This window comes from Nilaparvata lugens, chromosome 11, assembly GCF_014356525.2.
Source record: "Nilaparvata lugens isolate BPH chromosome 11, ASM1435652v1, whole genome shotgun sequence".
NCBI lineage: Eukaryota > Metazoa > Arthropoda > Insecta > Hemiptera > Delphacidae > Nilaparvata > Nilaparvata lugens.
In genome coordinates, this window is record NC_052514.1 from 14,454,353 (window position 1) to 14,468,224 (window position 13,872).

The 13,872-nt window shown below is 31.3% G+C and overlaps 1 protein-coding gene across 1 annotated transcript in view; it reads right to left on the minus strand.

The window, feature by feature from the left end:
* Positions 1–13,872, minus strand: part of LOC111048674 (echinoderm microtubule-associated protein-like 2) — a 144,369-nt gene that overhangs the window by 21,336 nt on the left and 109,161 nt on the right. The window contains exons 7-10 of the mRNA XM_039438201.1: positions 12,162–12,245; positions 5,482–5,792; positions 4,659–4,785; positions 9–81 (exon numbers count right to left, since the gene is read on the minus strand). Coding sequence (XP_039294135.1) covers positions 9–81; positions 4,659–4,785; positions 5,482–5,792; positions 12,162–12,245 — 595 coding nt within the window. The remainder of the gene's footprint in view (positions 1–8; positions 82–4,658; positions 4,786–5,481; positions 5,793–12,161; positions 12,246–13,872) is intronic.

Below are 13,872 nucleotides of genomic sequence, written 5' to 3' on the forward strand. Positions count from 1 at the left end.
CAACTCACCCTTCCCTCCCTTGCGTCATGACCCGCTGTCTGGCCTGATGCCACCAGAAGCTTATTTGGATGGATTGCAATACTGAAAAAATAAAAATTATGTCGATGAATACTTCATAAACTATCTTATAATTATAAACTATATTATAATTCATTCTTGATTTTTTTTTTGGGAGGGGGGGAATAATCTTATACATTCATGTTATAATTATGAATAAAGCGTCTCATTTCATTTTTCACAACCTTTATTCTTTAATGTAATTAGAAAAGAAGTCACTTCGCTTATATGGGAGCTACTTAATTCAAATAAAAACTTTTAGTACCTACCCATTTATTGAAAACTTTGAAATATTTTAGAAAAATTACATTTTTACTTGAAGATGACCTATGGTCGAAACTAGTCGTTAAAATATTTTAAAGTTTTTAATTAAATGGTACTAAAAGTTTTTATATTGTTTTTATTTTTATTGAAAAATAAGGTTATATTAAATCCTAGTAACGCGATTTTACATGCAATTGTTAAAGGATTATTTCTAGCAATTAAGATTAAAAGTGCATACACAATTTTATGGACAAAATTATGCAAAGACATTTCTTAGTTCATTGGTTCTTTAGTCAATACTATCCTATTGAAATTGAAATGATCTTTATTCTTCTTCTTAGAAAGTACAGACAATATGCAATGTACATATACAAAACTTGAAGAAGGTTCCTCAAACGGGCAAAGCCTGTGTGCGAATTAGATTATTCTATACTAGAAGATTATTTCTATACTACAATTCTTAGATACTGAATGAAGCCAAGGCCACACCTGTCATACAGCGTTCCGACTCGATCACAGATGACAACGGCATGGAATGGTGCACGCCACACATTTCAGTCATGTGATCTGTCCTACCACCACCCCTTCACCCATCAGAAATATCGGACAAGAGTAGGATCGGGACGCTCCATGATAAGTGGCTTTACACGGAAACTCTGATCAATTTAGCGATGAATGAAAATTAGGCTAACCAAATTATCATTTGTAATAACCAAGATCAAAAATGACTGAACTGATTCACAACTATAAAAAACTAATTTAAAACTCAACTGAGACAAAACTATAAATAAAAATATATAATACCAACTCAACTATTCTTAGAAGGCAGCTTTACTACATTAGCAGTAAATTCATAAATTTACTATATTTATACACTAGAAAGTGAACTTCCACTTAATAATTTCCGAAATAATAAACACAGAAACAGAGCCATAGAAGCATGACTAAAGTTTAATTATTTCCAATCGTTGGCTTTTATTTAATAATCAATTTCTTATTATAAATTACATGTTTGAACACTTCATACGATAAATTCAAGTTAATATATTACTCTGGTTAAGTTGATTTTAGCTCAAACGGTGCACAAGGAATCTTCCTTTTGCCGGTGTTTTTGCCTCACCTACTGTACTCATGCATCTGAGCATAAACTAAATCATCATTTAAAAACTATTATTTATAATATCATGAATAAGGATATCATCTCGTTATTATTTCTAATTAAATAAATTTACATTTCCTAAATTTTTATGTATGTATCTTAGTTTAAGTGCAGTAGCATATTATACTTATCTTTATTATTTGTAAAGCTTTTTTGTATTTTGTTTTTGACAATTAAAATTCATTCATTCAAAAAAAAAAATTGGGAGAATTATAGGTCTTCTTTTCAAAAGTTGATTATCTCCAAGCATACTCAACCTTGAAAATCCAATCATTTTCACATACATTTTCTTTGTAATTTCTCTTTTTCATTAATAAGTATTCCCTCGGCACAAAATTCCCTCTCATACGAGTACAATTAGCTAATGCATTATTTGTTGCTGCGTAATAGCAGTGATGAAATAGAAATTAGAAGCCATTACGCCCGTTGGGTGGAGTGCACTGCTCTGTGCTCTGTCCAAAGTATAATGAAACAAAATTGGCCCATCACAACGTACAAGTATTCAAGGTCTCAGAATAGCTTCTCCTTACAATCGGTCTCTCACAATAGGTGATAAATGTATAGCTTTTGAACGCTCATGAGAACATTCCTATTCAACATACAGAGTGTTTCAGAAATAGTGTCGAACATTTAAGGATATTGTTCCTGGATGATAGGAGACTACGAATGTCGTTTTTTAAGTGTCCAAAACTCAGCGGTTATCCTTATATCTGCCACTTTGTTTTTTTACTTAGAAATTTTCATCTCAAGAACGAAATATTTTATTGACCTGAAATTTGGCATGAATATTTATGCTATAAAGACTCAACTTTAAAAAATAAAATGAAAACTTTTCTATGTAAATTTTCAAAATGGCGACCATTTTAAATTTTTTATTGCAAATTTCACGAAAACGTTCACTTTACAGAAAATTTACAAGAGACAAAAAAGTTAGAAAATTTTATCAAAATTTCAAGGATACCTCATTTATTGAGATTGGTCAGAGAATAACAGAGAAATTAATTATTTTCGTACAGCATGCATGACTATGAACAAAAAAGATCATCTGAATAACATTGTAAAATCATCTGGATGGCCATATGGAGCCATTCCGAGTTTCAAAGCTTCATCTCAAATACACAATTGGAATTAAAAATGTGATATTGATGTTTAAATTGTGAAAAGTGGTCATGCATGCAATAAGAAAATAATAAATTTCTCTGTCACTCTTCGAGCAAACTTAATAAATAAGGTATCCTTGAAATCTTGATAAAATTTTCTAACTTTTTTGTCTCTTGTAAATTTTCTGTAAAGTGAACGGGTTTCGTGAAATTTGCAATCAAAAATTTAAAATGGCCGCCATTTTGAAAATTTATATCGAAAAGTTTTCATTTTATTGAAAGTTGAGTCTTTATAGCATAAATATTCATGCCAAATTTCAGATCAATACAATATTTCATTCTTGAGATAAAAATGTCTGAGTAAAAAAAAAAAAAAGGCAGCTATGAGGATATAACCATAGAGAAACAATAGCGTAAGTAGATATCCCATGGTATAGAGCGTTTATGTCGCAACTTTTACTGTTATCTCAAGCCGATTACAGTCGATTATTGTCGATTTTTACTGTTTTGACCGGGTAAGAGTGAAGATCGGCACAATATGTGAGACTACCAGCGTCATGAAGCTTCACAGGAAAGGACTACGTGGACTATCAGCTTGAGATAACAGTAAAAGTTGCGACATAAACGCCCTATACCATGGGATATCTACTTATGCTATTGTTTCTCTATGATATAACTCAGCGGAGTTTTGGACACTTAAAATACGACATTTGTAGTCTCCTATTATCCAGGTACAATATCCTAAAATGTTCGACACCACTTCTGAAACACTCTGTATATAGGAAGCTATTAAAATACTCAGTATACAGGTTGTTTTATGACACAAAGTATTGAAAGAGAACGTCTATCAAGAGAATAAAGCTGTAAAAATGTTTCAACAGAAATCAATAACGGATATGGAAGAGGAACACTATTTCACACTGTCAGCCTTCCTTAAAAAACCCGCCAATTTCCCCCATTCAACTAATGCTGACAGTTTAAAGGGAATCTCACTACGGTGATTTATCATGTTCTGTATCAAATGCGTCATACGGGTACCGGAACTTACTTTGAGAATAGTTGTCAATCTGATTTAAGAATAATTACCGTCACGAATATGGAATCAATAATCGAAGGTTGAATAGCATGATATGGGAAGGCAAATCAATAATTCACTATGCATTCAACATGTTGCTGGAGGCTAAAGTCATTGGACTGGCTTTCACGTTCTATGAATAAACTAGTAGTGAGCTAATGAAAAGCTTACTGTGCTGTTGTATTCAAATTGGGAAGGGAAGATCAGATTGTCTTCATGGAATGATTAAACATTTAAAACTACGTCCAATTATTCCAGCATGCACCATTTTTAACCAGTAGTTTAGTTCTGCAGAATGGAGGGCTATTAGAATTTGGATAAGATCGATGTTATCTATAGAATCTGGACTTGTTCTATAGGCATGTTTTTTCATTGATTTGATTCAACATAATGAGTTATTCAAGTATTTCTTGTGTTATCAATGTGTGATAACCCATCAGTAGACGTAGAATTCAACTATTTTTATTGAAAAAGTGATTTGCTCTTAGTAATCTTGATGAAAAGGTTGCTGGCTAAATCTTGCTTCACTGACTATCATTTCCTGTTGGTGTAGATGCGCTCTAACATTCACATTCAGGAGGAGGGTGAAGCCTCCTCTTGAAAAGTGTTGATGAATGAAATATCAATGTTTGATTACAAGCTGTCTTCTTGAAAAAATAAATGGTTAATATAACTATTTCCTGTAACCTACCTATTCAATATTATGCCTCAAATATTATTTTTATTTATTGATTCATCAATCGCATAAAAAATTATTAAAGAATGATTGGAAATGATAAGCAGGCATCGTCTTTATTATTTCATTTTTAAATTTGTATGAATATTAATGTAGAAAGAAAAAATGATAGGTGATGGACAATCAATAATGAATGAAAAATGAGTATGTACTATATCGAAATAAGAACTATTAAAGTATAACAATAGATTTTAACTAGGAGACCAATGACCAGTTCCACTGAGCTCTTGAAAATGAGATTTCAATTCTCAACGAATGAATGGACACCATGTGTTAAGAAGGCTAGCCCGCTCCAATTCTATGCCTGAATAAAAGGATAGAATAGAATGACTGCATTTATTTTTCCTAGAGAGCAAAGCTAGGGCGCAGTCGGCCCTCTCTTTACACTCAACATCTTGAAAAGAAATACAAAACAGTATATCTTATTGAGTAATCTAAGCGATTAGATACCAGCAAGACCATTTAGGATTCAACCAATCTCAGCCGTAGTCAATAGCTTCTCTATTTTGTATTCCTTCTCAATTTAAAATTAACTTTCTGTTATGTTGTGAAGACAATTTTAACTAATAAACTGGACATTTTATTGGACAATTTACTGAAGAACTGGACAGTTTACTAAAGATTTATAACAATGTATGTCAAATAATTATTTTTAAGATAAATAAGAATGAGGTTTTGACAATATCAAGTCTTTTTCATTCAATATCATTGTTTTCGTTGGATAAGAGAAATTAAATTACTGGATAAATAACTAAAAAAAATAAACCAATTTGAGATACTAGTTTCGGTTGTTACATCATTATTAATCTCTAGTAAACTGGACAATTCACTAGTGAGACTAGACAGTCGAATAGAGATTGATAACAAATGTAGGCCTAACTAGTATCTCAAATAATTAATATTAAAATAAATAAGTGGTTTTGACAATATCAAGTATTTTTCATTCAATATCTTTGTTTTGTTGAATAAGAAAAATTGAACGACTGGATAAATAACGAAGTAAATGAATGAATAAAGCATCCACACAAATTGGTACTTAATTGGATAGTGGGTAGATATTTGCCTTAATTTTTTAACTTTCAAATATTACAAGAGTTGTGAGGCAATAAGAGGCAATAATTAATCCCTCTTCCACTCAATCCAAATAAATAAACAACAAATAGATAAATGAATAAATAAATAAAAATGAATAAATAACTAATTTCAATAGAGGAATGAATGAATGATTGAATGATGAAAGGATACACCCAGTCGAGCTTTAGCTTGGTGTGAGGCGCCGTGGCGACTTTGGTGATTTCATAGCCGTCGGCGATTGGAGTGGGTGCGTAGAGCACTATGGGTCGCCCACGCAGGTACATACGTAGTGAGCCATCCTCAGAGTTATAAGTCGCATCTCTTGTGCTGCAAAATAAACAATTACAAGTTACAATCAACGCTCAACTGCAAATGGCATTCATCAATCTCAATTTTGTCTACTAGAGCTATTCAAGATGTTGAGCTTTTGTCATCTATCTCAATTCGCAAGGTTTCGGTAATAATAAATAACGTAGCCTACGGTAGTAATAAGCTATTCAAAAGGATTGCAATCTCAATTTGTCTACAAGTGATATTTAAGAGGTTGAACATTATTATCATCCAGTCTCCATTGCAAGGATTCGGTAATAAGAAGTGGTATTCTAAAGGATTGCAATTTCATCATCAATCACAATTCGCAAGGTTTTTAAAATAAATAGTGACTAATGGAAGAGAATTGTTTTTACCTACATTGATTGTTTTTTTTTCTATGCTATGGTAGCCTTGTGGTATTTAAGAAGTTGAAAATTTGTTATCAATCTTACATCTTGATATGCAAGGTTTTGAAGATAAGAAGTACCGTAGTACAGCATTAAAAATGTATTAAATTTTGTCATCAATCTGAATTACCGAGGTTCTGACTATAACTAGTGGTATTCCAAAGGGGAAAAAGTTTGTCTTCAATCTCAATTTGCGAGGTTTTGAAGATACTAAATAATGAGATTTAAAAGGTTGAACATGCGTCATCAATATCAATTTGCAAGGTTTTGACAATGACGAGTGTTATTCAAAATCAAAAGGCTGAAAGTTTGTCATCAATCTTTATTCAAATCGATTTGTCAATCTTTTGACAATAGTTGGTAGGGTACGCTATCCAAAAGGATTGAGCAAACCATCCGACATACCGGAACCACGAATAACTAGTCCGTATAGAAGAAAATAAGTCCTTTCTGCTGAAAATCATTTTGTTTACCGTGTACTTATGCAAAGCAGAAATAAATCATATTGTCTATTGAGAATGTATGAAGAATTGGAGGTTCTAATCTGAGCACCATATTGAATGTTCGCATTCACTACAGTGATGAGTGATTACATGGTTTGTAAAAATTACAAAGCATTGATTTGCATGATTTTAAATGCATTTCAAGTCTCTGTCATCCATCTTAAGCGTTTAGGAATACTTCTAGGTGAGTACTTCATTTCAGAATGGGTCCAGTGTCTTTAAACGCACCAAAAATATACAATTTCTTTGAATTTACAAATAATTTTTGTAAATAAATTTGAAATTCATAAGAGAAAAATTTATTGTACGGTTGGTATTCTACATTCTGTAGTCAACCCAGAAATCCTTCTTAGAAAACCTCCACTGTCGATCGGTAGATGTGATTTAATATGGTTTTAAAAATTTATTTATTAGAGAATAAGTATATTATGATGAACCATGAACCATGAAGATAACCGAATATTGAAAATAAGAAATGTCGTGTTTTCGAATTATCTGGAGAAAATTCAGAAGTTTTCATGCATGTGATGTGGTGTATCAATGCCAAGATTATGTGGGAGAGGTATGACAATTCCTTCTGAGAACACATTTATTTTGATAGCAGGATAAAGTTACGAACTATTTATACATCTGGATCTGGATCTATTGTAGAGAGCAGGTGATGTAACAAGTTTTCTCATGTTAAAACAAAGAATTTTGTGGGTGTATTTACTTTGAATTCAGAATAGAATGAGGTAAGACAAGAAAAGTGTAATAATAGCCAGAGTTTTTGTCAAGATCTGATATGACTCATTGTACACTTCACTGATCCAAGGTCACTCGAGCAAGGAAACAGGAAACCTCAACAAATCACCTGACATTTTCAGATGTCTTACTTCGATTCACTGAAAGGTTTAAGAATTGAAAACAATGATTTCACACTTAATTTAATGGAGTGCACGGCATTTGAGATCATTTCTTTTACAAAATGTATCAGCAATATATTATACAGGATTGACTGGTACTTGTGTAAGTTGTTTGGGAGTTGATAAGTAATTGAAAATTGTATAGGCTATCAACCAGATCAAGATATTACAGTACAAAAAAGAACATACTTTGGGATTAAAAGTATAAACTTTATGATTTTTAGATGATCTTTCTAATTAATATTCATGAGCTTGGAGGAAGGAAGGTGTACCTTCCTTCCTCCAAGTTCATGAGTGTATTTAATGATGCTATAGACAAAAATGATACAATTGCATATTTAACATTGGTTGATTTTTAATTAATATTGTTTTGCTATTCATTTACTTGTAGTTTCATTTAGCTTGGTATTGTTACCGTACTGATTTCCAGCAGTAGGGTAATGTGGGACATACGGACATGGTCAATACCCATAGTCTCAGGAATATAATTAAAAAACATTAATTTTCAATTTTAGAAAATTACATTATTCAGTTCAAAATTACAAATTAATCAATTTCAAATTTATTAATTTTATCCAGGATGACATTAATAATAATATATTCAATATATTGCTCAAATTAGGGGTCATAAATGTAAAGGTAATAGACCATCTAAATAATACAAAATGCACAATTTTATAATGCAATGCTAAATTTCCAAACCAAAATTGAAAATTTAATAGGCCTATCTCAAGTTAATTAAACGAAGGATAACAGTATACTTGGGAGTAAAACTCTATCAATAAATTGATCACATTCATCAAATTGGAATGAGTAATAATAATTTCAATATCAGCTTACATTGAAAAAGAACTGAATTGAATTGAATTACTGCCTTTATTTTCGTAGAGAGCGAAGTTAGGGCGCAGTCAGCCCTCTCTTACACTTAACTCTCTATTCCAAGATAACAATACAAAAAATACAAATAATATGATAAAGAAAAAAATATATTACAAACAATATGAAAAAAATAAACAATATCTACTTATTCAAAATAATAACAAATTTTAAATAATTGAAAAGAGAAGAAAATAAATTAACTTGGAAAAAAATGTTTATAACAATACTGATTAACAGTAGTGATACTTCATCACTGTAGTGAACAAAAAAGAATGATAAAGGATAAGTATTTATGAACATCTCACATTTTATGAATCATTAAATTGACATACTACATTTGATTTGGATTGAGCTTTGATACTACAATGCCATTCTTTAGTAAAAATGATAATAAACCAAAAAGGCTGCGTTAAATTAGCAGCCTTTAGGATGATAAAATTATACGATTAAATACGCTCCTGGTTAAATATGTGAAAAATCTAAATAAAAATCTTTAAAATTTATATAACTGATTTAACTATTTAAAAAATAGTTGCAAACTTACTCGCTCATACTGATCAAGTTCTAAGAGAATCACTGATACAATGAAATTTATAATAAAAGTATTCCAACAATAACAGACACAGCACAACACTGAAATTAAACGGGTCACTTCAGCTTAGACGCTGGTTCAAAGCCGGTTTGAGTCTTGGTGGAAAACTGGAAACAGTATGAAGCACAAGAGCTGAACTGAGACGTATACGGGAGAGAAATAGAAATATCGTCGGACCGAATCAAAATTATCAGAACATATCCTGGGTCAGACACGACGGGAACGGACTTCAAGAGAAAGGCCTAACTTGCAACAGGTAACCGTTCACGACGCGAACCAAAGCAGGAGTGCAAAACTTGACTTGCTGAGAATTGGACAACGTCATCGACTATCCGTGAGGTTGGCAGAACTGCTAGATAATATTATGGAAGTAGTGGTACTATCAAGCCGGGCTTCACGACTGGCATTTGAACTTGGACGCGGTGCGGTGATGATAGCAGGCCTACTTGTTGCTCTGCCCCCTCCACTATGCTTCAAATGTTTACTGCTAACTGGGACTTGCATGGTAGGAGGTCGAGCGAGAGGGAATGAGGTGTGTGTGTGTGAGAGAGAGAGAGAGAGAGAGAGAGAGAGAGAGAGAGAGAGAGACAAAAAAGAATGAGAGAGAGAGAGTGAGAGAGAACTAGTGAGACAAAAAATAAAGAGAGAGAGAGAGAGTGAGAGAACGACACAGTGGGAAAATGCGAGAAAAAGAATGAGAGAGCGTGAGATACACAGTGAGGGAAATATAGAGAGAAAAGAACATGAGTTTGAAAGAGTCAGATGAAGAATGACAGAAGAAAAAGAAAGATAATGTATTAGGCTCCTCATCAGCTAGTGAACTTGTAGTTGGGAATAATGAAAAACAAAGATTAGCAACAAAAAAGGGAGAGCATAGGAGATCTAGATTTGGAGAGCGATTTTAGTCTGGATGTTATAGAGAAAAAAAACGGTGAGAGAAGGGGAGAGACGGTTGAAAGGAGAGTGGTAGGTAAGAAGGGTGGTTGAAGAAATGATTTTTGTTCAAATAGGAAAGAATAGAAAGAGAGCAAAAAGTAATAAGAATTCATCAAGGAGAAGATGGAAGATTTGAAAAAAATAAGAGTGAACAAACATAGGTACTACATACAGATGCAAGGCTTTGATGTTTGGCTTTTTTTAGAAAATCATGAGTTGAGTAAGATGAGGGAAGAGGAGAGAGTGATTAAGAGTGAGAATGGAATCATGGTTTTGTTGGGGTAAAATGAGATTGGGAGGGAAGAGAGAGACAGAGTGAGTGAGTGTGAGTGTGTGTATGTGAGAGAGAGAGAGCAAGAAGAATGAAGTGGAATGAAGAAGAATGCAGTGCAAAATCAGGAAGATGAGTTGTCATTGTTAAAGATTGAATGCAACAGTTTATTTCAAGGTCAGATGGATTTATTTCCCTTTTTTACTTTTTTGATGATAGGTATCTCGATTGAGTCACAGAACACTGATGAGAGAACGAACCTTTTTTCACTCGCTCTAAATATTTAATAAACCTTATATAGTTAAATAATTAAGAACATTGTCCAATTTTGGATTATTTTGATTAGCTGAATTCTAAATTCAGGAGGGAAAGGAGTCTTGGGCTGGAACCTGTTTTTCTTTCCAATAATCCAATTTGATCGAATGAATCAATATTATCTATTACTCACGTCAATAGACGTGAGAGCAATAGCATAGAATACCAATATAGATTATTCTATTGCAATAATAATTAATCTTATTGGAAAAAATTAATCAAGAATTGTCACTTGAAAATGAATAATTTACTCCAGTCGAATTTTTACTTACAAAAATAATTAGCACCACTTGTTATTTTGTATTCCTATCTACTTCTAAATCGATATCTTAAAAGTACAAATACACTTAATTGGAAACAAAAAATGAAGGCTAACAAACTCTCAATCAATATAAAAATAAATAGTGGAACAATATATTAGATCTAGAAGAGGAATGAATTATTAAATTGGGCCTTTTAAATGTTGACATACAAAATGCATTACTTCTTGATCATGGTGTCAACATGCAACATATTAGTAGTTTGAACAAGTTTGTCAAGTTTAACAGAAACAGTATAATATTCTTGTAAGGAGAATTTAATTTTAAGCATTATATCCAGAAAAATAGGATTTATTCTCAAACAAATATTTTGTTTGGTTCAAGCTTAGAAAAGAATGAGACTAACTTTAAACTGTATTGCCATTGGTTCAAGTTTTTTAATCAAGGTGAAATAACGTTGTAGAATTGAACAAAAGACAAGTTCAACAGAAGTCTGATCTCTGCATGATTACATTCTGAATCTTATTCGAATTTAGAGCAATCGAATTTTCAATAAACGTTGCCTACCGTATAAAGAAAATTTATTAAGTAGAGTGAAGAACTGAATGTATTTTCCTTGAGAAATACTACTTATTGGATACTATTTCATGAGAGACAGCTTGTGTAATAACATTGTAAATGTATTATGTTGTGAAATCAACATTTCTATCAGTCATGGCTGATTAAGCTTTTCCTCATAGTAACGATGAGCTTTTCCTCGAGTTGGATGTATAGCAAAACATTCACAGATGTGAGTTAGAAAAATTCGCAATATTCATAAAAGTATGAAGGTATATTTTCATAATTTATGCGAATGGAGGTAGCTGATAACTTTGTTCATAAATAATTCCAAACTGATATCAGAAAGGGCAATAATGTGAGAATATGAAACAGAGGAGAATTAATTCAGAAGGAACTTGAGCTTCAAAAAGTGAAATAATTCATACATACGATTGATCAATACATTTTACAAGAAAAAGTGATATTGATGTAGCTGCAGAAGCATTCAGTACTGACTGTTGAAATATTTACTGTTCGTAATTTATCAGTTTCTTCTGTAGAATCTACGATTGTATTGAAAAATAGATTTTGTGTTAATCCACTAATTATTTTTGAAGTAAGAAATATCTCTCAAAGTTATAAAGTTTATATAGAAAAAACAAAATCATGAAATTAAGAAATTCAGGAAAAACTATAAAAACAAAAAAACATATTAAAACTAAACTTTCTATTATAAGCAAAGTAAAATTGATAAATCATAGAAAATAAATACTAACCCATGTTTTAACATTGGAGTGTGGTTCTGTTGGGAGTTTGTTCGCATATGTAAGTTAAACAGAGATTTTGTATTGGTTGCAAGCCTATAATAGAAAAACACAAAACAAAATCATGCAATTGTTAAATTACAATTCGTGCATATTTGTTAACATAAAAATATATTCAATAATTAATAAAATTGAAAAACAAGTCAACATTCTCAAATAATAAACATAAAGAAATAAAATATCCAAAACTATTAAATCAACATGGATAATTTGTAGAGAAACTAGAACACTGAAAGATATAATCAAACCATATATAACGCCATGAACCTTGGCATTTTAAGAACGTTCAGTATAATACCTCCTCAGTTATACAGTAATTGGCTCGAAAAATAGTTTTCTCAAGTGAACAATATTTAAATCAAAATATAGTTTTTTGGACATAACACATTCCTTTGATGCAAAATATATTCCAGTTCATGCATTGACAATATGATACAATGCGGCATGGAATATTTTATTATTTCATAGAAGTTTTTTGGACATAACACATTCCTTTGATGCAAAGTACTGTATATTCCAGTTCATGCATTGTCAATATAATACAATGCGGCATAGAATATTGTATTATTTCATAGAATTTATATTATATTATTTCTCATCAATCAAATCATTTCAATACAATTAAGAAGACATCATATTTGAAACAGCAAACCATTCTCCTAGCTCAGACACATTATTTTTTGGTAAGAAAAATTTAGATTTTCATTTTCCCTCTACTGGAATGAGAAAAATTTTGAAAAAAGTACGGTATACGAGTAGGGATATCCATTATCATGCATTTGTCACCCCAAACCTGCTCGTTCTTTGATCACATAGAAAATTATGAGATTCTCCATGCAAGCTTTGAGATAAGTATTGTCAGCAAATATATTTATATATCTCTTTAACTTGTTTTTTTATAGAATAGAATGCTTTACAATAAAACTTGGCTACATAAATACTCATAATATTTTCTAGATAAAATTTTGCAGATTCAGAGCAAAAAATTGAAAAAGTACGAAATGAAAGCTATATTTTATGTATTTGGATGAGTATTATGATTAATGAATGCTGTTAACAATGCTAACTAAATTAGTGTAAATTTGTTAGATAGGCCTAATTTGAATTCCTAAAGGTGCTGATTTATTTATATTTACTATAATATGTTTCAATTGATCCTTCTACTTCTATTACTTTTGTTTTGTGTTATTGGAAAATCGTCTACAACTTGAAAAATAAGACGAAACTATAATAAAATATAAGAATGCACTAAGCTAGCGTTACTGAGAAGATGTAGCCAAATAACTATTGGTGGATAGAAGCTCATTTAGCAATTGATAAAAAATAATGAACTACACTAACTAAAAATAGAGTGAGCTTCTAGCTTTCATCTTCAAGCAAATGGTAGCACAAAAATAATAAATCAAAAATAATATACCTTGCATAGATAATTACTTCTACTGGAGTTCTGAAATGTTGGAAATGGAAACTAAATCAATGAGCATAATAAAATAATAATTCATAAAGTTTATTTGGATGATTCCAGTTGTCGGATTAAAATTACAATACTGTATATTTGTTTAATCATTTTGGAGAAAAAAACACCGGCAAACTGATTAATTCATTAGAACCAATAATATTGTGAGTGGAACAGGTATGATTATTATCATTCTTGAATTTTAAA